We start from the raw sequence: 25,651 nt of genomic DNA on the forward strand, positions 1-25,651 counted from the left end.
TCCTACGTAATAGGCACTCATGATTTTTTTATTTTTATTTTTTTTAACGATTTTACTTTATTTTTCCAACTATTTTTTAAAAGTGAATTTATTTTGGTGACCCAACACATAGTTGACCCGAATAGACCCGACCCGAATTGACTCGATCTAAATTTGACTCGACCCAAAATTGACCCGAAAATTGATCTTAAAAATTGACCCGACCCGAACTAAACAGACCCGACCCGAACTTGACCTCACCCGAACTTGATCCGACCCGAACTTAACCCGAAGTGCTGACCCGATTTTGACCCGAAACCTGAATCAATCCGACTCAACCCGAACCCAACCCGAACATTTGTTGACCCGAACTTGACCCGAAACCTGAATCAATCCGACTCGACCCGAACCCAACCCGAACATTTGTTGACCCGAACTTGACCCGATCTGAATTGACCCGAACCCGACCTGAATGACATGTTTGCCAAGTCTAGCTTATAGGTTGAAAATTCAGCGATGAAATGGTACAAAAAGACATTAAGCTCTGGCCATTCAAAGTGATTCCTACTGCTGATGGAGAGGATTTCAAGAAGCTTATAATTGTAGTTACTTACAAGGGTGAGGAAAAGCAATTTGCTCCAGAGGAGATATCGTCAATGCTTCTCATGAAGATGAAACAGATATCGGAGGCGTATCTTGGTTCAGAAGTTAAGAATGCTGTTGTTACCGTTCCCGCCTACTTCAATGATGCCCAGCGGCAAACAACTAAAGATGCTGGTGTCATTGCTGGCCTAAATGTTATGAGGATAATTAATGAGCCAACAGCAGCTACCATTGCATATGGTCTTAATAGGAAAGGTACTAGCAGTGATGTGACAAAGAATATTTTGGTTTTTGACCTTGGTGGTGGAAGTTTTGATGTCTCTTTGGTCGCAATCAAGAAGGGTGTTTTCGAAGTAAAAGCAGTAAGTGGGGACACCCACCTTGGTGGTAGAGATTTGACAATAGATTGTTGAGCCATTTTATCGCTGAGGTTGAGAGGAAACACAAGAAAGATATAAGTGCCAATTGTAGGGCTGTTGGAAGTCTGAGAGCTTCTTGTGAGAAGGCTAAGAGACTCCTTTCTTCAACTACAGAGACTACTATTGAGATTGATTGCCTTTTTGAGGCAGTAGATTTCTCTTGTAGCATTACTCGTGCCCGATTTGAAAAGATGAATACAGATTTGTTCCAAGATTGTATGTCAATTGTTCAAATGTGTTTGAGAGATGTCAAGATGGAAAAGAGTGAAATTCATGATGTTCTTGTGGGTGGGTCAGCCCGAATACCAAAGATTCAGCAATTGTTGCAAGATATTTACAATGGAAAGGACCTTTGTAAAAGTATTAACCCAGATGAAGCAGTGGCGTGTGGAGCTGCATTCCACGCTGCAATCTTGGCTGGTGTAGGTAGTAATAAGAACTCTGTGCTTGTGGATGTTACTCCTCTGTCCCTTGGTATGCAATTATACTTTGGTAACATGAAAGTAATAATTCCTCGGAATACGCCAGTCCCAACGAAGATGATCAGCAGAGTTAGTACTGCGGTTGACAACCAGAAAACTGTACAATTTCCAGTATATGAGGGTGAGAGATCCATTGCTAATGAAAACAACTTATTGGGCCAATTTTCTCTGCATATCCCTCCAGCACCTCAAGGCGTCCCTCAGTTTGATGTCTGTTTCAACATTGATGTTGATGGCCTATTAACTGTGTCTGGAGAGCTTGTTGGCACGAACAACAAGGACCAAATCACCATCGCCAATCACAGTGGGAGGTTATCAAAGGAATCGATTGACAAGATCATGAAGTCTGCTCAAAAGTACATGGCTGAGGATGAGGAGTGCAAGAAGGCAGCCATAGTAAAAAACAAATTGGAGAATTATATATACGAGGTTAAGGGAACCTTAAGAGGTAGTGTGTTGTAGCCAAGCCTAACAACTTGGTTATGGACGTTTCTTTGGTTCAAGATGTAGCATCATGCATTGGTGCTATGCGTTCTATCTATGTGCAGCAAGATATTCAATCCCTTGAATTTCTTGTTGTTCTTATTAACTAGTTCATTCTAGTTCATTTTATGCTTTGAATAAATTGTAAACTTTAGTCTTATTTTAAGTTTGCAAATTAGTTATATTTTCTTTAGTTCTTTTTAGCTGATTAAAGTTCGAAAATGTAATGTCACATTCACACAAAGTACAAGTGCAAGATACATCAAGAAGGCAGCCGTTTAAGCTTGTGAAAGAAGCCTAGATTCCGAAATTCTTTTAAAGGAATTTCAAGGCTTTAATTTGGGTGTTACAATCAGCTTCAATGAGGAGTTACAAGCTTTCAATTGAGCCTTCAAGTGGGCGTTTTTTCAGTCAGCAAAGGAGCATCTAAAAGGCGTCCGGATACACTCTTGTCTACATACATTCAAGCTTATTTCAAGGCTTGAAACAAGGAGGAGTTACACTTCTTTTTTGCTGTTTGAATTGGGCGTAAACAATGGAGCTGTTACACTTCTTTTTTGCTGCTTTGTTGGGCGTGAATCAAGGGGGAGTTATGCTCTCATTTCTGATTTTATTTTCAGCCTTAATTTGGAGGTTACAAACCACCATTTTCTCTTTGATGTATCTAGTTAAATAAAGCTTCTTTTATTTATGTATCTAGACAACAAAAGCTGATCTTGTACTTAGCTTAGGCGTGTAACAAGTGAGCTGAAAAGTCACTTAATTAGCTTGTACTTAAGGATGCTTGTTTACTATAAATAGCAAGCAAATGTGAATGAAAAAATCAGATTATTTCGAACAAACAACTTTGTCTTTACATTCGTTTCTTGGATTAGAAACAAACCTGAAATTCTTGGATTTGGAATTTCGTTTCCTTTGCTTAGTTAGCTAGTTTAGGCTACTAGTTGGCTTGTGATCTTAGGAATCCAAACCGTTTCTTAGTGGTGTGACTATATCTAAGAAGCCTTTGGTTCTTTAGCCTTAACTATTCTTTGGTTTATCCCTTGTATATCTCGAGTTGTTACTCCAAATATACAACATTTGGCGCTAGAAGGAGGGGGATCTAGCAAAACACAAACTCAAACACAACCCAAACACAACTCAAACACAACCCAAACACAACCCAAACACAACCCATGGCAAGCGTTCCACCACCTAATTGGCAAGAGTATGTCAATAAGGTTGAGCAAGAGAAAGAAGATATGGAGCAATGAATGCAATATCTGCAAGATCAATTAAAAGATCTTACTACTAAGTTGCGCCATCAAAGAGAGGGCTCACCCAATCACAGTGATGAAGGAATGAGTGAATCTAATTTCAATCACAATGAGAGACCTTTTAATGAAAGAGAAAGGTCACGACCTAACAATGATATTAAAGCTGACATTCCGGAGTATGATGGCAAACTCGATGCTGATGAGTTTGTAGAATGGCTTAGAACGGTGGAGAGAGTGTTTGACTACAAGCAAACACCGGAAGAGAAAAAGGTGAAGATTGTGGCCTTAAAGTTACGAAAATATGCCTCAACTTGGTGGGCTAGTGTGTGCGCCAAGAGGGAAAGGCAAGGCAAAGAGAAGGTGAGATCGTGGACCAAGATGAAGAAGATGTTGAAACAAAAGTTTCTTCCCACATATTATGTGCAAGAAAACTTTTCAAAGTTCCACAACCTCAAACAAGGTACAAAATCAGTAGAAGAATATGCTAGGGAATTTGAAGGATTTATCATGAAATGTGGAGTAGAGGAAGATGAACCTCAAACATTGGTGCGCTTTTTGGGAGGACTTGACCCAAAAATAGCCAATGTGGCCGAGCTACACCCTTACACCACCCTTGAAGAGCTCATTATCTTAGCACATAAGATTGAGCAGCAACAAAAAGTAAGAGGCAAAGGTGATTCGTCACGTTTTGCATCTCAAACCTCATTTCCCCCAAAAAAGCAAACAACCAACTTCCCACCTTACAAACCCACATCCAATCAGCCTACTTCTAAACCACCTTCACAAACCACCCAAAATTCCAACTCAAAACCAGCCCTAAGAAGATGTTTCAAGTGTCAAGGCCTTGGACATTTGGCTAGTGATTGTCCAAATAAGAAGATTGTTACTTATATTGAGCATGAAGAGGAGGACGAATTAGAAGTTGAAGAGGACAGCAATCTTGAGGAGAATGATGAGTATGCGTGTCTAGGACCGGATGAAGGAGAATGCTTGGTGGTTCGACGTACGCTAAGCAATATGTTGGGCAAAGAAGGGAGCTTGCAACGTGAGGCGATCTTTCACACTCGTTGCACCATTGGTGGTAAGGTATGCACCTTGATTATTGATGGAGGTAGTTGTACCAATGTAGCTTCACAAGTAATGATAGACAAGTTGAAAATAAAAACCGTCCCTCACCCTAAACCTTATGTGATTCAATGGCTAAATCATGGTAAAGGGATTCAAGTAACACAGCAAGTCTTGTTATCATTTAGTATTGGTAAAACTTATGAGAAAGAATTATGGTGTGATGTTATACCTATGGATGCATGTCATATTTTACTTGGTAGACCTTGGCTATTTGATAAGCGTGTGATGCATGATGGGTATAAAAACACTTACTCCTTCACTAAGGATGCACAGAAAATAATCCTTACCCCTCTAAACCTCAAAAACGGCCACCCCACATCCACACCCCCCACTTCCCTTACCACCCTCATCAAATCTGAATTACATGAGCATAAAGCTCACAAACAATTCATTTTGAGCCAACTTGATACACCTTCCCAACCGTCACAAAAAGAACAACACCCACTCCTCACCCCTCTTCTGAAAACCTATTCTCATGTTTTCCCCGAAGACATTCCCCATGGCCTACCCCCAAAACGTGATATACAACACAAGATTGATCTTGTTCCCGGATCAATGCTTCCAAACAAACCAGCTTATAGAACCACTCCAAAAGAAACCGAGGAGATTAGAAGACAAGTGGAAGAATTATTGTCCAAGGGTCTTATTCGTAAGTCTCTTAGTCCATGTGCTTGTCCTACTTTGATTGTGCCTAAGAAGAATGGAGAATGGCGAATGTGTTTTGATAATCAACTAGATCACTATCAAGTACCGGTTTCCTATTCCGAGATTGAATGATTTGCTTGATGATTTGCATGGTTCTAAGGTGTTCTCTAAAATTGATTTGAGAAGTGGCTACCATCAAATTCGAATTTTCAAAGGAGATGAATGGAAGACCGCTTTCAAGACAAAGGAGCGCCTCTATGAATGGCTTGTGATGCCATTTGGTTTGTCTAATGCACCATCTACATTTATGCGCCTTATGAATCAGGTTATGCAACCTTTAATGGGTAAATTTGTTGTAGTTTATTTTGATGATATTTTGGTGTATAGTAGGGAGGAAGAAGAGCATTCTATGCATTTGCAACAGGTTTTTGAAGCCCTTGAACGTGAGAAATTGTATAGTAACTTAGAGAAGTGTCATTTCTTCACTTCCCAAGTTATTTTTCTTGGCTTTAAAGTCTCATCACAAGGCATTGAAGTTGATGAAAAGAAAGTTGCTGCAATTCGTGAGTAGCCCACGCCGCAAACAATTCAACAAGATCGTAGCTTTCATGGACTTGCTTCTTTCTATAGGAGATTTGTGCGGAATTTTAGTACTCTCATGGCACCTATCACCGAGCTAACTAAACATCAAAAGTTAGTTTGGAATGACAAGGCTCAAAAGGCTTTTGATGAGGTAAAACGTCAACTTACTAGTGCACCTATTCTTGCTTTGCCTAACTTTGATGATGTTTTTGAAGTTGAATGTGATGCTAGTGGAGTGGCATTGGTGCTGTTTTGTCACAAGTTGGGCGTCCCCTTGCCTACTTTAGTGAAAAACTCAATGAAGCACAACGAAAGTATAGCACCTATGATAAGGAGTTTTTTGCTCTTGTTCGTGCTTTGGACCATTGACGACATTACCTCATTTCCAAGGAGTTTATCCTTCATTCAGATCATGAAGCACTCAAATATCTTCAAAGCCAACAAAAACTCCAACCACGCCATGCCAAATGGGTGGAGTATTTGCAAGCTTTTCATTTTGTGATCAAGCATAAGAGAAGCGCCATGAACAAAGGGGCTGATGCACTTTCAAGGAGATACACACTCTTGAATTCTTTCAAAGCAAGGGTGATAAGTGTTGAAGAAGTGAAAGCAAGTTACAAAAATGATCATGATTTTGGTGATTTGTTTTTAAAATGTTCTAATCATGCTTACAAAGATTATTACATTTTAGATGGTTACTTGTTTAAAGGAAACAGGTTGTGCATTCCAAGATCAAGCCTAAGAGAATCTCTTATCAAAGAGTTTCATGAAGGAGGGATGGCGGGACACTTTGGCCTAGAGAAGACTACTCTTCTTGTACAAGAATACTTTCATTGGCCTAGATTGGTCCGTGATGTGGAGTTCATTGTGAAGAGATGTGTGATATGTCAAAAGGCCAAGAGTCATAGTCTTCCACAAGGCTATCTTTTTCCCTTACCTATTCCACAAGCACCATGGGAGGATGTTAGTCTTGATTTCGTTTTGGGGCTTCCTATTACCCAACGAAAGAAAGATTCCATAATGGTTGTTGTGGATCGATTTTCTAAAATGGCTCATTTCATTGCTTGTCATTCAACTTATGATGCTACTCATGTTGCTAACTTAGTTTTCAATGAGATTGTGCGTTTACATGGTGTACCTAAATCCATGGTGAGTGATCGTGATCCAAAATTTCTAAGTCATTTTTGGCTTACATTATGGAGAAAGATGGGCACGAAATTGAACTTTAGCACTTCAAGCCATCCTCAAACAGATGGTCAAACCGAAGTGACTAATAGAACTTTGGGATCCTTGTTGCGGTCTTTGGCTACCAAACGTCCCAAGCAATGGGAAGAGATGCTTCCTCGTGCGGAGTTTGCTTACAACCGTGTGCCTAGCAAGACAACAGGTTTGAGTCCTTTTGAAGTTGTGTATGGCTTCAATCCTATTCCCATCACCAAACAAGTTCAGCAATGATGTCGAGGTGCGTGCAAAAGAAATCAAGTCTATGCATGAGCAAGTTCGTTCCAAAATTGAACAAGCTAATGCAAAGACAAAGGCCTACTATGACAAGAAGAGAAAGGAGGTCCGTTTTCAACCTGGTGACTTAGTTTGGATGCATCTTCGAAAGGACAGATTTCCTTCCAAAAGGCGGTCCAAGGTTAGTCCTCGTAGTGATGGTCCATTTGCTATTGTTGAAAAGGTGAATGATAATTCTTACAAAGTTGAATTGCCCGGAGATTATGGTGTTTCTAGCACCTTTAACGTGGCTGATTTATCACCTTACTATGATGAGTTTGAAGAGTTGTTGAGTTTGAGGGCAAACTCTTTTAGAGAAGGGGGGAATGTTGTAGCCAAGCCTAACAACTTGGTTATGGACGTTTCTTTGGTTCAAGATGTAGCATCAAGCATTGATGCTATGCGTTCTATCTATGTGCAGCAAGATATTCAATCCCTTGAATTTCTTGTTTTTCTTATTAACTAGTTCATTCTAGTTCATTTTATGCTTTGAATAAATTGTAAACTTTAGTCTTATTTTAAGTTTGCAAATTGGATATTTTCTTTAGTTCTTTTTAGCTGATTAAAATTCGAAAATGTAATGTCACATTCACACAAAGTACAAGTACAAGATACATCAAGAAGGCAGCCATTTAAGCTTGTGAAAGAAGCCTAGATTCCGAAATTCTTTTAAAGGAATTTCAAGGCTTTAACTTGGGTGTTACAATCAGCTTCAATGAGGAGTTACAAGCTTTCAATTGAGCCTTCAAGTGGGCGTTTTTTCAGTCAGCAAAGGAGCATCTAAAAGGCGTCCAGATACACTCTTGTCTACATACATTCAAGCTTATTTCAAGGCTTGAAACAAGGAGTTACACTTCTTTTTTGCTGTTTGAATTGGGCGTAAACAATAGAGCTGTTACACTTCTTTTTTGCTGCTTTGTTGGGCGTGAATCAAGGGGGAGTTATGCTCTCATTTCTGATTTTATTTTCAGCCTTAATTTGGAGGTTACAAACCACCATTTTCTCTGTGATGTATCTAGTTAAATAAAGCTTCTTTTATTAATGTATCTAGACAACAAAAGCTGATCTTGTACTTAGCTTAGGCGTGTAACAAGTGAGCTGAAAAGTCACGTAATTAGCTTGTACTTAAGGATGCTTGTTTACTATAAATAGCAAGCAAATGTGAATGAAAAAATCAGATTATTTCGAACAAACAACTTTGTCTTTACATTCGTTTCTTGGATTAGAAACAAACCTGAAATTCTTGGATTTGGAATTTCGTTTCCTTTGCTTAGTTAGCTAGTTTAGGCTACTAGTTGGCTTGTGATCTTAGGAATCCAAACCGTTTCTTAGTGGTGTGACTATATCTAAGAAGCCTTTGGTTCTTTAGCCTTAACTATCCTTTGGTTTATCCCTTGTATATCTCGAGTTGTTACTCCAAATATACAACATAGTGGAACAAAGATGAATAACAAGGACAAGAGAAAAGTGGGTGATGCCATTGAGAAGATAACCCAGTGGCTGAAGTGGAACTATTTGCTTGCTGAAGCTGTCAAGTTTGAGGAGAAAATAGAACCTTAAAAGCATCTGCGAACCTATGTTCGCAAAGATGCACCAGCAGGAGGATGGTACTCCTAAGGCTACCCGTGGTTGCTCCAAGATTGAGATTATAGAACTTGATTAAGCTTTAATCATGTAGCGAACCTGATCACAACTATTTTGTCATTAGTCTTTTAGTACAAGTGATCCATTAGGCAGATATGATTATGGCTGTTAATTTTATTAGCTAGCACCCGTACAGAATGTTCCCACCTGAGTACTTGTAGTTCTCATGTATGCCTTGCTTTGCTATGATATGCTTGCTCATTTTTTGAGCTTGCACCCTGATTTGGAGGCTGTTTGCTTACATAGCTGTCTGCTTGTCATTATTATACCTGTAACTGAAAGTTTAAAAATAAGATAACAGCTTATATAACGTCCAGCTTCAGTCTCAAAATGCTCCTCTCCATTTATTCTTTTTTTTCCCTTAAAAATTGGGTTAATTGAATGGCAGGTAAATCGGAATATGCGTCTATGCAATTTAATACTAATTTTTTTTTCCCCTCTAGATTAGGGATGGCAATGGGCCACAGGGAACGCATGAGTATTTGTCTGCTGTCATTCTCGTTGTCTTTTCTATTACCTGTTTCTAGCAATTTTTGAATCTCTACTCAATAAAGGGAGCAGCAGGGACTCTTCAAAGGCCAGGTAAGAATAATAAAAATTAATATGATCTGCTGGCTTTGGAAATAAGCAGTCTGACTTTCTATTTACAATGTTCAGAATGCTTTGAATGAGCTTCATTTTCCCTGCTAAATTATAACACCCTGTTTGTGTAGCTGATCATTTTTGATACTTTGCTTTTGGATGTAGTCTTCCTTTTTGCAACGAGCATCCAGCCGTCCTAGGCCTTCAAGTCATAGCCTCATAGGCATGGACCAAGCCCTGGGAACTCATTTATTTTTGGACGAGATGACAGCAATAGCTGGAGCTCAATGACTTTGCTGACTCCCTCCATCTGGTAAGCTTAATTTACAAGTCATTGTAACTATTAAAGGGAGCATCTATTCTCAGTTTTAAGCTAATTACAGTCCTTAACTCTTTATCCACACTAAAGCATACAAGTTCCCTACTTACAATTTAATTCGAGTGAGACTACTAATAAATTCTGGATTGATATCCTCATATCTAAAGTCTGGTATGTATGTTACTATGATTCTTCATTTCACCGTAATTGACTTTTTTGGATCCTTGAAACTTGGTTGTAGGCTAAATAATAGAAAAAATGACATTCCCTTGTTGACTTACAAAAAGAACAAGGACATAATTTGGTAAAATGCAACCATCATACACGTATGTATGTTAAACTAACCTGAATAAAATACATTATTTCTAATTATTTGCCATTAGACTGCCTCAAATTCGACGTAATTCAGAATAAAGACCTGTTCAACTCTCACCTTCTGTAACTGATAACAATTTATCACAATCTATGCATAAACCAAAGTACTGTATGTTTATACTAGCTAAAAGTTGCAGCTAGTTAAATTAAAAAAACTATTGAGTTTTGTTACTAGATAAATTCCATTAGGTAGATATGAATATGACTGTTAATTTTATTAGCTAGAGCCTATGAAGAATGTTTCCACCTGAATACCTGCAGTTCTTGTGTATGCCTTCTTTACTACAGTAAGCTCCCCTCAATTCTTTAACTTTCCCTCTTTCTCTCCTTTCCCATTCAGTCTTTCTCCGAGATGTTCTTTCCTCTTTCTTCAATGGCAGCATTACGTGGAAGCAACAAGAGGAGAAAATAGTATTGTTGGCCATGAATGTGTTTGAGAAGGTTGAAGAAGGTACTTATGGAAAGGTTTATCGAGCCAAAGAGGCTATTTAAAACATCTTTTTTCAGACTTATTCAGTCTGTTTACTGCTCAAATTCCACCATTTTTGTTCCATAATTATCTTATTCTCTAATCTTTACACTTTTTCAATTTCTGATTTTATTTAGGTAGGTGTCCTGAGTTTTAATAGAGTATTAAAGTCGAAATTGCTTTGTGAGTGCATTGAGAGCTTGTTTAGGTAGTTAGATGAGGGATCCCCCCCAACCCTTTTCTCAAATTTATGGTATCCATTCAATCGAAAAATTGATTTATAATATGTTAGTTTTCAATCGTTTGCATTTTATGGCTTCGGGATTCTTATTATTTTTTTTTTTTTTTTTTTTTTTTTTTTTTTTTTTTGTGTGATAGATATTATATTTAGGATAATATTTATCGCAGATTAGGATATATTATTGTATATTTTGTATCCTTATCGTTCTAGGTTTCCTAACGTGATTAGGCCTAGCTATTGTAAACTCTATGTAATGAATCAATGGTACACACTCCAGGCTTGAGGAGTTTTCCCGAAATCTTACATGGTATCACATCTTTAGGTTTTTAAAGATCTTTTTTTTTTTTTTTTTTTTTTTTTTTTTTTTTTTTTTTTTTTTGCTTCCGCTAGTTTTTGTTATCTTCACAGCGCCCCTCCACCATGACTAAGGACGGTGACACTACCCCACCGCCACCACCTCCCCCTTCAACAAATTTTCATCCTGCTCTCTCTGTCAATAACATTCGGAATGCTATTCCTTTAACCCTTGACTATGAGAAGGTGCAATATTCCAATTGGGTGGAACTTTTTGTGAACCATGATGTGGCATATAATATTCTTGATCGTATAGACCCGACCACACCTCGTCCCTCGGAGGTTTCGGATGCTTTATGGGCGAGGTTGGATGCTATTGTCAAGCAGTGGATATACGGGACAATATCCACCGATTTTTTTGAAACTATCCTTTTCTCGAAAATCCATGGCTCTAGAACTATGGAATCGTATCAAAGAGACATCAGAGCACGTCTAACTCTCGAAAATGCGTCGTGGCACAGACAACTCCACCCCACCGACCTCTTTTGTCGCACAACATCAGAGCACGTCTAACTCTACCCAACCTCAGCAGCAATCTTAGTTCGTCGGCAGTGGAGGCAGCGGCGGTGGCCGGGGCCATGGCGGCGGCAAACCCGGCCGCGGTGGCACAGGGCGTGGACAACAATCCGGTCAGCAACAGTCACAGCCACAACAATCGGGCCTACAATAAAGTGCTCCACCTGGAGAACCATGGGCCCAACAACAATGGCCTAGTACACAACAATTCTTTTGCCTCACCAACAAAGGTGGGTCGTCCCACCTGCCCCATTCCCAACTGCAGGGTAATACCAGTTGTTTTGGGTGTTTTTGTCCCTCGGGAGAGTTACAGCTCAATGACTGATCCGATTGTGCATGTACCTGCAAAACAACGGAGACTCAGAGTGTTTGGAGCTCTGCCTCCGACGATCAAGTTAGTTCTTGTATGTGAGTAGGAGAAGGTGCGGAAGATACAATGAGATCTTCTCGGATTCCGAGATCAGGTGTTCTTTAATGTAAGAGAATGTAGGGTAGGTGTAATAAATGATTGAATGTATCCCAAAATTAGGGAATATCTCCCTATTTTTAGGTTTGTTGGAGAACGTGCCCCTTCTAGGTCATTTGACCTAGATTTGGTGGTTTGCACCATTTTAAGGCGTTCTTGGGAATTGGGCCTTGAAAGCCGCAATTATGGGAAGAATCTGAGGCTAACACGTGTCAGTTGGCAATTGGCCCAAATGGACCTGCCAGGCTTGACACGTGGCCTTCTCCGATTGGTCCACGTGGACAGGGTAATTTTATCCAAAACATTTGCCCCTCACAAGTGGCACGTGGCTGGTCACGTGGCGCCTATGACACGTGGCATTCAGTAAACGATGAATAGTAAAATTATTCACCCTCTAGGGTTTGACGGGGATGCCCTTGCTTTTACCCTTCTATAAATAGAAGGTTTCACCCTCTCCCTCTCCTCATTTCACACCAGAGCTTTTGACTTCTTAGAGAGAGAAAGAGAGAGCTTTTTAGAGAGAAACTCTTCAACCGTCTACTGTGATTTTGCATTTTTCCAGCTGCGTTTCGAGAAGCACATCCGGTCACCGCGTGTAGCAGTTTTTAGATATTCAGAGCTAAGTTAAAGGTAACCACCTATACTCCTTTCAAGCTTTTTATACTTTTTCGCTTGTGTAGTTAGGCTTCTAAAACAAAATGGACTCGTCATCGACCCACACGGCACCGCCTAGGTCATTCAGCCGGTCTCCTGGTACGGCTGAATCTAGAACCTAGGGTGCCTTTTGTGGACATTCGGACCTGCTTTGCTTATCCTCAAACACCTCCGTCTCTGTGTCTATGCAGGACACAATGCCAAGAGTTAAGCAGATAGCTCGAAGGCGGCGCGCTAAAAAAGTGCCAGCAAATGAAGTTATTCCTGATAAGGAATACGAGGGTTCGGAGGAAGAGCAGGCGGGTTCTTCCCCGGATGGCACCCCTTCAACCCTTAGCGACACAATTTTGGAAGGGGAAAACGGGGAGGGCGATGCCTCTTCCTTGGGGTCTGATGAGGAGGGGTCAGGTGGCGAGGAAGCCGCTGAGAGATCTGACTCAGAGGCGTCGAGCTCTGGCCAAGGGGATATAACGGATGACTATCAACACCCGGCTAAAGGACCGGATCAACCCAATCACTTAACGACTATAATGCTTCCTAGGGACTAAGTTGTTAAGCAAAGCAGCTTTAGAGCTTTTGTAGAAGCGCATCCGGTAGGAGAGGGATGGAGAATATAGGTTCCTGCGCCTGAGGCAACCATTGGCTAGGAGGATGATATTGAGAACGCCGACTACTGTTTTGGCTGCTATGAAGCCGTGATTAAAGTCGGCCTCCGCTTTCCCCTTCGCAAAGGGATTAAAAGAATTTAGAAGGGGTATGACTTGGGCGTGTGGCAGCTTACCCCAAACTCGTGGATAAACATTATGGGCTATATCGCTGCCTGCGAGTTTCAGTATATAGAGGCTAGCTTTGTAGCGTTTGCCCATATGCATTATATAAGCCGGGCCCCTAGCGGGTATGGTGCGTGGTAAACTCTAACCACACACTCGCAATACTTAATGACCTTGGACAAGCCGTCCAAATGGTCCGGCTGGAAGGATAGGTTTTATTTGATCTTCTCTCCAACTCTAGGGCACAACCGATTCCTTCGCCGGTACAATCAAGATCCGGCGCTTCTCGGGAAGAAGTGTGCCCTGCCCCGAATGTCTTCTAGGGCTTACGAGCTGATTTTGGAGCCGGGCTTTTTTAAGACAACAACTGAGCCATTAGAGGATGGGACTCAAATAATCGTTTCTAAGAACTGGATACCTCATCCGGACTTTTTTTAAGAACGAGGCCTTCCTCTACGCCTGTGGGCTTAGCACCATGTTCACGCAGGGTAAACTTATAACACACCCGGTAATTTGCTGTCTGCATTGATGCTTTACTTGTTTTTTGTTAATCTTTTGACCAACTGTTTCCTTTGTTTTTGCAGAAGAAGGGAAGAACATGGTACCTTCAGAAATGATGGGTTGCTCTTCTGTGGAAGGAGCAGCTTCTGGAGAAGAAGGCGGCCTTGGAAGCCAAGGAAGCCAAAAAGGGAGGGGTGAGCCGTCTGCTAGACTCAAACTTTTTCAGCTATACCCCTTTCATTCAACTTATAAATTTCCGTTTGTAATTCCCCATTTTGTTATTTGCAGTGCGGAAGCAAGTCAACCCCCCACTCCATCACCAAGTTATTCAAGCGGCCGGGGGATGAGTGGGCCTAAACTCCGTCTAAGACGGGGAGAAAAAATTCTTCAACCTCCTCTTCAGCCAACCCAAATCTTCCTATAACCGGGGGCAAAGGCCCGGCTATGATGAAAGCTTTGAGCGAAAGCTCGGGGCGATCTGTTGAGAAACAGCCAGATGTCTCAACGACATCGAAGAGTGGCGAGCCACTCAATGCTGCAGTCGGCGCTGTAGCTGTTGGAGTTTGGTAAGTCCAACTTACCGCGGAAACGATCCCGACCCAAAGAACCACTCGCAATTAATAAAATCATAAAGCATAATGACAGGGTAAAGTCGTATCCCCTAATCAAAAGTATTACCTAAGTCCTCTAACTAATGCAGATAGGGAAGTAGGGTCAAATTCACAGGGAAACAAGTCTTTCTACTCCTAATTAATTATTATAATATAAATTATCAAGATAACCAATATTGTTGTAATTAAAGACTATACTACGAAGAATAAGATCGGAGGAAATAAAGTAGGGAGAAATTAAATATCAAAAGACCTAGGGCTTAGGTTCACTAATAAATAATATTCCAGGGCAAATCATAATAAACAATCATCAAGCATTGATTAATCAGATTATAAAGGGCTTTCGCTACGTATTATAATCACAGAGTTAATTTACCGGTATTAAATCTCATCTGTCGAATTTCGACTTAACCATTTATAAATTAGTCCGCCTATTGAAACTAAGCCTAAACATCAATTCTCATCTGTCGAATCTTGAATTAATATTGCTAAACTCATACAATTAAATCTGGCCAAATCTAATTGCATAGCATTAAATCAATCAATAGGAAATTAACCAAGCATTGATAATCAACAATCACAAATTTACCCCTTCATATTGTTTATTAGATCCCCATAAACCCTAAAAATAAAACTACTCAAGCATAATTAAATCTAAACTAATCAAATCAATAAAGCAAAACATAATGAAAGAATTAAATAAAATAACTGAAATTAAAAGAGAAGAAATTGTTACCAAAAGAAATCTGGATTAATGAATGTAATTAAGAACAGAGTTGAGAGAGAATTTAAGATAGAGAGAAAATATCCTAAGTAGAGAGAAAATCTAAAAGAGAAGGTAATAAAAAATTACGTACATAATTCGTACTTAAACACTCCTAAAACAAAAACTAAAATAAAACTAATCAGGTACTTAGAAAAACACGCGTCCGATCGGGCCCGCCTTTTTACTATGCCCCTTGCTGGTGTGCTGCGCCCGATCGAGTCTACGCTCACCCACTCGATCGGGCGCGCTTCTTCCTTGATGTTGCTTTGCGCGCGCCCGCCCGATCGTAAGTATGCTTGCCCGATCGGGCCCGTTTCCTTCTTCGAGGCTTGGATTTCGATTGGGCTCGATTCCTCGGCCCAATCCGGATTTCCTCATCGGGTCTTGATTACTTGATCCAATAGCCCCGATATCACATACCGAGCGCTTAATCACCGGCTCTCACCGGTCCTGGGCTTCAAGGATGGTCGTGTCCTCCTAACTCTCGTAGTTGCTTCTCGAAAAACCCGAAAAACGCTCCATGTGTGCATTTTCCTACAAAACTCAAGCAAAACTACAAAAACACTATAAAACACAAATTAGTAATAAAAGTGGCCCTAAGAGCCAAAAACACTACTAATTATGACCATGGGATGGGGGTAAAACACTATATAAATTGGACATATCACATAACAAATAAATATAAAAGGATAAAATTGGAATTTACCTTTGACGCGTGCTTCGCCCGACCTAATGGGCTCTTACTTGAAAGCTTTAGCTCCGAAAATACCGAGCCTCCAACGGTATCCACCCACAAAGGACGAACACCGACTTTTTAGGTCCGCTACCTTGGAGTAGAGCTGATCGTTTACGGGCTTTGGCCGGACACGGGCCGGGCCTAAGCTGTAAAAATTGTCCAACGGGCCTGATTATTGAAAGCCCATACTGACCTGACAACGATGCCTTACCCGCCCTTTTAAACATAGCAGGCTGTCCCAGGCTAACAGGCTTGTTTACTCTTTTTTTTTCATTTATTAATATCGATGTATAATCTGCTACTTTACAATAGGAAAAAGGAAAACACGACTTTGTAATGCACCCAACAAAATGCAAACCTGTGAATGAAATGCAAGAATTGAATGAAAACTCTTTGTTGCGTGTACTCAAGTGCTTCAGACCATAATAAATTAATAAGTTTAAACCTTGCAACATACATAAATTTAGAAATATAAAAATGAGGAGGGAGCCCCAGAGATTAACAATCTAATTTATCTCCTCTCACAACTTGAAATCTGTGCCACTTTATTATTTTACTTTTATCATTTAAAAAATAAAAGAAAATGAATAAATTGTGAGAGGAGATTTATTCACATCATTTATCTCAGAGATTATCTTGAATTTACCCAAAAATGTAGTACTCTAATACATCAGTTTAAAACTTTAGAACCATAAAGTCCAACTCCAAAATACAATGATTAAGTGACCACCAAATTCACCATTCCTCCAATGATATATCTGTGTTCTGAAATACACATTCTGCAAACAAAAAAAAACTTTTAAACAACCTTTAGTGTAAAATGATTAAGTCAATTTATTAAAGTAAGGATACTTGTGATATCACTCAACATTAACACAATCTTGATCATTCACTCCAAATTCAGCTTCCTCATCCTCATCGTCATAAGCTAATTCCCCATAACTAAAGAAAGTTGAAGAACCTTAATAAAAAAATAAAAAAAAAAGATTAAAATAACATTATTGGTATCTTATAGTATAATAAAAAGAATGGACCAATTATATTAAAAGTTAAATATTGTACCTAATTTAAGGCCCTTTGAACGCAACCAATCTTCATAACATGCAAGTACCTCAATGGTTTTCTCTCCTAGAAAAGCTCTCCATGGATTGATCAGATTTTTTCCCATGCTAAAAGCATATTCATAAGGTACAGTTGAGATGGGGATAGTTAAAATATCACGAGCCATAATTTGCAAGGGTTGGATATCGAACCATACTCTTACTCCATATAGCTCTAGTTCACTCTTCATGTTATCTGCCTTCCTTTTCTTACTTAAAAATAATTTGTAGTCCAATAATTCATCCATTGAAACCCCACTTCCATTAACACTAGAAATATTACCCCTAGTTCCACTACTAGAGGCCTCGTTTGGAGAACTCCCAACATGCATATCTTTGTACTCATCAAACAAGTCAAACAAAGCAGAATTAACACGTTGAACCATATCTCTACCTATACAACTTTTCGTAGCAATATTCTACCCTTTCTAACTTGAATCGAGGATCCAAAACAGCAGCACATGAGAGAATAAGACTATAATCCGACCAATATTTATCAAATTTTTCTTGCATACACTTGGCCATTGAAGTCAAACTACCTAGGGATCCACTTGCAACTTCTATCAATTTTCTATGAACCCTCCATACACCATCAAAGTAAAGATTTGAAGTGGGATTATTTGAAGCTGAAAAACTATTTGTCACATCATAAAATACTTTTAAAAATTCATGCAACTCACAAACTCTATCCCACTCATCTAATGTTAGAGCAAAAACTCTAATATCCTTATCTCGAGTAACCACATGCTCAATGACATCTCTAAAATAGATGAAACGATCAAGCATAAGAAAAGTAGAATTCCATCTAATACAATTATCTCCTTGCAACCTTTTGTTTGTTTTCATACAAAAACTTGTTTCAGCAACATTATAGAACTTTGTCTTCTTCGGTATGGAGTGCTTAAAGTGTTTTACTATTTTTTTATTTTAATGAAAACTTCATCTATGCACTTTAGTCCTGCTTGCACAACAAGGTTAATAATATGACAAGCACACCGCAAATGAAAAAATTCACCACCATAGAACAAACAATTTTTCCTTTGAAGATGACCTTTAAGAGAAGCAATCATAGAATCATTATAAGATGCATTGTCTACTGTGAAACTGAAGATTTTATTATCTATTTTCCATTGGCCTAAGCACAATGCAACCTCGTCAGCAAGAGAAACTCCGTCAAATGGAGGAGTTAATGCCCCAAATTTAATTATTCTTTTCTGTAATTTCCAATTGGTGTCAATCCAATGGGCAGTTATACACATATATTCATCATCTGTATGCTCACTTCTCCAATTATCAGTAGTAAAGCATATTCGACCAGGAGCTTTATGCAAATCATCCATGACAATTAATTTTTCATCATTGTAATATTTCAAAACATCTCTCTTTAATGTATGCCTACTAATCATATTAAATCTAGGACACATGGTAGATGCCAAATACTGAAATCCAGGTTCCTCACAAGTAGAAAACGGATGTGCACCAGCAACAATATATATGCAAACAGCTCTACGCACTTCCTCAAGATTGACAGTAGGATCTTTTAATGACATGTTACTTGTACCACCACTAGATGGAGTACCAGAAATGCAAAAGTTTCTAATATCATGATTAATTCGCTTAGGGCATTTATTTATGTGTCTTTGAAGATGAGACGTACCACTACTATTATTAGCAGTAAAAATTGAAGAACAACAATTGCAAGTGGCTCTGATGCTCTTATATTTCAAAACTTGCCTCTCCATATGTTGCCATACAAATGACTTCAACTTCCTACCTCGAGAGTTGACCGACACTTCATTCGTATTACACGGAATTTCATCCTCGTCCTTTGGGTCTAAGTTAACAAGAGAATTTGGACTACTTGTCGCCATAGGACCTATAAAATATGACATGTGAAAAAATATAAATATAACATTTAAAAGTCACTAACATAAGGAGGTCAGATTATAAACAGAAATTATAATATGATAATAATTTGAATTGATAGATGATAATACTCTGCATTTGAAAGACCTATGTGACAGAGTATGAGAAATTGAGAATCAATTCATTCAAACCAAGTAAAAAGACCAAACTTTCTAGTATTGAAATGTGAAATCAGCCCAAATTGATAGAGAATACTAATATAGCTACTGCAAATCGGAACAATATAAATACATATTTCAAACCTAATTATAAATTTAAACCTAAACAAGATTACAAGAAATAAGAATGAACTAGAAAAAAAAAACCCAGAATATAACAAGGGTAAGACATACCTTAAGTAACGTTTGTACAACTCGTGATTATTGAAGAAGATTGAAGATCTAAAATTTCACCCTTGAGCAAGAAGATAAGAGGAAAAGAGAGAAATAGAAGAGTGAGAAATAGAAATAGTGTAGTGGGTTTGTGTGTAATGACGGCTGGGAAAGATTTTAGGAGTTTAGGGTTTGTTTTCTATGAGTATTATTTTTTATCATTTTCATTTATTAAAGTTTTTTTTTCCAAAGAAATCATTTACTACCTCCGTTTTTTTTTATGTGCAACTTTGGCACATAAAACGGTTCACGAGGCAAAAGATTGAAGGGCAAAGATTAAGAAAGTATAATGGTGATTAATATATTATAAGAGTATGTAATTAAGGTGGAGAGAGAATGTTTGAATAATTAATCAAACCACCCATTGCCACCACCAAGACCAACCACCACCGCCGCCGCCTTCACCACCACCACTGTCGGCTTCACCACCACCGCCACTGGCTTCACCACCACCACTACCACCCCCACAAAACCACCACCACAACCGACCCCACGAAACCACCACCACCCTCACGTCTTTCCTTCTTTTTTCCGGCAGCCCCCTCCCTAACCAAAAAACCCAGATCTAACCCAGACCACCTAGACCCACATCTAACCCAGACTACCCCACCACCTAGACCCACATCTAACCTAGACCACCCCACCACCTACGCCACCAAGACCCAACCCTAACCCAGACCACCCCACCACCCAAACCCACCTCTAACCCAGAAAATCAAAACCCAGAAAATCAAAATCAAAACCCTGAAAATCAAAATCAAAATCAAAACCCTGAAAATCAAAATCAAAGATGAAAGAGAGAAAGCCGGTGGTCATAGGGAGCAACAATTGGGCCGGAATCATCACCGGTATCCGAGAACCCACCACCGCCGGCGCCGTGAACAAACTTGCAGGCGTTACCATTCGAAAAAGGGTCGTTCAAGAGACCCAGTTTTCGTTCAAGAATTCGGGTCTTTCATTGATGGGTTCGGGTTTGGATTCGTGTTTCTGGGTTTTGTCGATGAGAGGGAGGAAACGACGGTGGCGGAAATGGTGGTGGTGGAGAGGGCGGAGATCGGCGGAGACGACGATGAAATGGGGGTTGTTGGGGAGGTCGGAGTTAGGGTTTTGAGGGAGGAAAGAGGAGTAGGTGGAAACGATGAGGGTGTTGCAGGGGTGGAAAAGGAGGCCGGGGCGGGTTGAGACGACCGAGAGGATGGTGGAGATCAGGAGGAGAGAGAAAATGGAGGTCACCGACGATGACGCCATTGAAGGAGAAGTGAAGAGAGGAGAGAGAAAATGGCAGATTTGGGGGAATTTGGGATTTCTGAGGTGATGAAGAAATTGGGAATGAATTTCTGAGGGGAGGTAGTCTTGGAGAAGGTACAATTAGGTTAATGATTTTAGATTAGATAAAAAAGTTATTGTGATTAAAATAAGATAAGGATAGCATTAAGAAAATCTGAATTTTTAAGTAAGGGTAAGTTTGTAATTTTCAGGGTTTTTATTTACCAAAAATAGAATGAAAAAGGAAAGTTGCACATAATAGTGAACGGACTAAAATGGCAAAAGTTGCACATAAAAAAAACGGAGGTAGTATTAGAGTTATTTACTACTACAATATTTAGTATCCAGAATGTTCTAAATTATACCTGCATAAAAGAAATCTTAATGGGCCGGACGGGCTGGCCCGAAATAATTTTACACTTGCCATATCCTGCCCGTTAATGCAAGCGGGTCGGGCTCAGCCCGCCCAAATAATTTTTTTTAATAAAACTACTGTCTAAGCCCGTTTATAAGTGGGCCGAACGGGCCGGGCCTAGTGGGTTTTCCCGTCTGTGATCAGCTCTACCTTGGAGTTAGCAAGGTTCGACCAAAACCCGAGTGATTAAATGAGTTCAAAGGTTTTCACAATGGTGATGCCTTTTTCAACTCTCACTCAAGTGATTTTCCCAATACCCCAACTTGGGTATTTATAGGGAAAACAAGAGAGTGAAAAAGCTCTCCCATCAATGTGGGAGAATTTGATTTTTTCCATTTTATTTTAATGCTAAAATAAAATAAATAATCAAACTAGTAATAAATTAACAAGTGGCAAGCTCATGAGAGAGGTTAGGTGAGCACCGTTTGGAGGAGGGGGGGACCAAACTTGCTCCCCACTCCCTCTCCAAAAACCGGCCATCTCAACCCTCAAGCTTCCTCTTACAATGCGCCACATGGCACCACACTTGGGCACCAAGGCACCCAAGGTGGGCTGCCATGTGCGGCTGCCAGACGGCCCAGCACAAGCGTGCGGGCTTCTTGGCGCTGCTGGCCAGCAAGCCCAACACGACTTGTGCACTCGGCTAGCAAGCCACGCATCAAGGATGCGGGCTGCTGCTGAGTGCCGATGCTCCTTGCGCGCGTTGGCCAGCGCTGCTAGCATGCGATGCTATCATTGGTGCGCTAGCACGCACCAGCCAGCCTAGGCTCGGCTTGGTGCGCATGCTAGCCATCATACTATACCAAATGCCCCTAGCACTCGGTTTGCTCGGGGCATTCCGATGCTAGGGGTATTTTGGTCTTTTGTGATAATTTCATGTCTCGTCTTTTATTATTTTGACTCGACTTCCGATGCTCGGTTTCGACGCTCTAAGATCGAATTTCCGACGTCTAAATATTTAATTCTCGGGCGAAGAATTAATTTCTTCCGAATTAATTCGTCGAGTCGGTTCGTATATTTGCTAGGGTGTGACCCGAAGGGTTCAGTTAAGATTAATCTGTAATATTAATTATACATTAATATTACTAATCGGAAGCGGCCTCCACCCAGTCATTACGATCACTTGACCTTGCTGAATATATTAGCTTTCTAATAATTCTGAACCTGCTATCAAAATAATACACTTGTTCGGAGGACACCATTCCTTTCAATCTCCCACTTGTCCTTCCGGACAAGTGAGCATTTAGTGTATCGCCTTTTTCCTATGTCTCTTCATGTCTTCTTCATGAACTATAAGGTAAGATTATTTCGTCATCCTTATTACGTCCAGAAGTGTTTCTCGATTCCAAGTCCGACTGTCAATATATAAACAAATGATTTCTAAAATCTATCCGAGCACGGCCATGCATTTTTACAGTTTCGCTCTACGAGAGGCCTTGTATACAACAAAGACATCTTCCCTATTTTAGTAGGGGCACATTCCCAGTCTTGTAATGTAGCTCCTCTTACTGAGAGGACTTAGCCGCCTGAGTGTTGCCGTTATAATCCCCTATTACGGCAGACGTTTGACAACATCAAAACGGACTAGTACTCAAACAAGAGAACTCACCATACTCATGGTCAAGGAAATAGGTTCCGATAGCCATAATGAGAAGTATACTTTATGATGATTTTTAATCTCTTAAAGTATTCTCATAGGTCGATCCAGTATGGTTCTAAACCAAAACCTGTGCAAATGATTTATGACAATCATGTCCTCGTAGCACAAGAAACAGTGCTATAAATCAAACTACACACTAATCTCAATTGGTCATTAATCGTCCATCGTTTAAATGACCTCGATTAGGGACAATTTTCGATTATAATATTCAATGTTCACTTAATAGGTGTTTCTTTATCAAGACTAGTCTTGATACCCTATTTTGAATATTCCAAGAATCGAATGGACTCATTATTTAATCCTAAACTATAATTAAATAGCAAACGGAGTAATAAAATATTGCATGAAATTTATATTACTCCAAAACTTGAATGATTTTTCTTAGTGTCTTACATTAAATGTTCAAAATTTTAACTAAGACACTAAACAGGGAAATCAAAGCCAGTCTCCTACATGCCTAATTCCCATTGCCTCAACGTGCTTGTTGTGCTTCACTTGAGGCAAAAGGTTTAGTAAGTGGATCGGCTACTTTGTCATCCGTTCCAACTTTGCAAATTCTGATTTCACCTTCTGATTTCCATTCTCGAATCATGTGAAACCGCCGTTTGACATGTTTGACTTTCTGATGTTCCCTCGGCTCTCTGGCTTGAGCAACCGCTCCATTATTGTCACAATAGAGGGCTATTGGACCCTTTATGGAGGGTACAACATCAAGTTCACCAATGAACTTACGAATACAAACAGCCTCCTTAGCCGCTTCAGCAACTGCTAAGTACTCGACTTCAATTGTAGAATCTGCAGTTGTAATCTTCTTGGCACTCTTCCAACTGAACGCTCCTCTATTTAGACAGAACACATATCCAGATTGCGATTTGAAATCGTCTCTGTCTGTCTGGAAGCTTGTGTCGGTATAACCTTCAACAACTAATTCTTCTAAACCACCATATACCAGGAATTTATCCTTGTTCCTTTTCAGGTACTTTAGGATATTATTGGCCGCAGTTCAAAGGGCCTTTCCTGGATCTGATTGGTAACGGCTCGTAGCACTCAAGGCATACGATACATCTGGCCTAGTATATATCATGGCATACATGATCGATCCAATAAGCGAAGCATATGGAATCAAATTCATTCTTTCCCGCTCATCAAGTGTCTGTGGACAATGCTTCTTGCTCAGGGTTATGCCATATGACATCGGCTAGGTGACCTCTCTTGGCTCCTTCCATGCCAAATCGAGCAAGAACCTTATCAATATAAGTATTTTGACTCAATCTAATCATACTTTTTGATCTATCCCTATAGATCTTGATGCCTAATATGTACTGAGCCTCTCCTAAGTCTTTCATTGAGAAACATTTTCCAAGCCAAGCCTTTACAGACTCTAAAAACGAAATGTTGTTTCCAATGAGCAATATGTCATCGACATATAAGACTAAGAAGGCGATGTCACTCCCACTGACCTTCTTGTAAACACAAGATTCATCTGGATTCTTGATAAAACCAAACTTACCGATGGCTTCATCGAATCGCAGATTTCAACTTCTGCTAGCTTGCTTTAGTACATAAATGGACTTCTTAAGTTACAAACCTTCCCAGCATTGTTTTGGTCGACAAAACCTTCTGGCTGTGTCATGCACACAGTTTCTTCCAAAATACCATTTAAGAAGGCGGTTTTGACGTCCATTTGCCATATTTCATAGTTATAATATGCAGCAATCGCTAGGAGGATCCGAACGGATTTAAGCATTGCGACTGGTGAAAAGGTTTCATCGTAATTAATACCATGTACTTGTCTATTACCTTTTGCCACCAATCTAGCTTTGTAAATGAATACATTTCCATCTTTGACGTTTTTCATCTTGAAAATCCACTTACATCCGATAGGTGTATAACCTTCGGGTATGTCAACCAAGTCCCAGACTTGATTTTCAAACATGGAATCCATTTCAGATCTCTTGGCCTCATGCCATTTAGCAGAATCGGTGCATGCCATCGCTTGCTTGTATGTTGTCGGTTCATCTCCATCCATAATCAGGACGTCCTCTGATATCTCGGTTAAAACTAAACCAAGATATCTATCAGGTTGAGATCTCGGCCTTTGAGATCTACGTAGGGTAATGGATTGAGCATTTGCATTGTCGGTTTGACTTTGCACATTTTGATCATTTTGACCTGCGTCAACATATGTTGTTTGAGCACTTTGACTGTCATTCTAATTTTGTTGCTCATCCTCACGAACTTTGTCGAGTTCGATTTTCCTCCCACTTGTCATTTTGGAAAGGTGTTCCTTCTCCAAAAAGACACCGTCGCGAGCACCAAACACTTTGTTCTTCGATTTGTTGTAGAAATAATACCCTTCGGTTTCTTTTGGGTAGCCCACAAAGTAAACCTTGTCAGATTTGGGATGAAGTTTGTCAAAAATCAATTTATTGACATATGCTTCGCATCCCCATATCTTTAGAAAAGACAACCTAGGAGGTTTCTTTGTCCATAATTCATATGGAGTCTTTTCTACCGCTTTTGATGGTGCACGGTTCAGTGTTAGTGCCGCAGTTAGAAGTGCGTGTCCCCAGAAAGAGATTTGAAGATCACTAAGACCCATTGTTGATCTTACCATGTCCAACAAGGTTCGATTTCTCCTTTCGGATACTCCGTTCCATTGAGGAGTTCCTGGAGGTGTCAATTCTGAAAGTATACCTTTTTCTTTCAGATGGTCATCGAATTCTTTGCTCAAGTATTCACCACCTTGGTCCAATCGAAGGGATTTAATTTTCTTGCCAAGATGATTTTCAACTTCACTCTGAAATTCTTTGAACATTTCAAACGATTCAGATT

At 39.8% G+C, this 25,651-nt stretch overlaps 1 protein-coding gene across 1 annotated transcript; it reads left to right on the forward strand.

The window, feature by feature from the left end:
- The first annotated feature begins 500 nt into the window (after positions 1–500).
- Positions 501–11,571, forward strand: LOC110719929 (heat shock 70 kDa protein 18-like). The gene is made up of 6 exons (XM_021898909.1): positions 501–944; positions 1,013–1,931; positions 4,127–4,308; positions 9,246–9,300; positions 10,335–10,459; positions 11,113–11,571. Exons 1-6 carry the CDS (start codon positions 501–503, stop codon positions 11,569–11,571), a joined length of 2,184 nt encoding a protein of 727 aa, XP_021754601.1.
- The last annotated feature ends 14,080 nt before the right edge of the window (positions 11,572–25,651 follow it).

Source organism: Chenopodium quinoa, unplaced genomic scaffold, assembly GCF_001683475.1.
Source record: "Chenopodium quinoa cultivar QQ74 unplaced genomic scaffold, ASM168347v1, whole genome shotgun sequence".
In the NCBI taxonomy this organism is placed as follows: Eukaryota; Viridiplantae; Streptophyta; class Magnoliopsida; order Caryophyllales; family Amaranthaceae; genus Chenopodium; species Chenopodium quinoa.

Bases quoted from the DNA above. Each gene is read 5' to 3' on its own strand.
- LOC110719929 (XM_021898909.1), top strand. From the start codon at position 501: ATGGTACAAAAAGACATTAAGCTCTGGCCATTCAAAGTGATTCCTACT. The intron at 1,932-4,126 runs GTAGTGTGTTGT...TTGAGCATGAAG, and splicing joins GGTTAAGGGAACCTTAAGAG to AGGAGGACGAATTAGAAGTT. The intron at 10,460-11,112 runs GTTTATCGAGCC...TTATCTTCACAG, and splicing joins AAGAAGGTACTTATGGAAAG to CGCCCCTCCACCATGACTAA.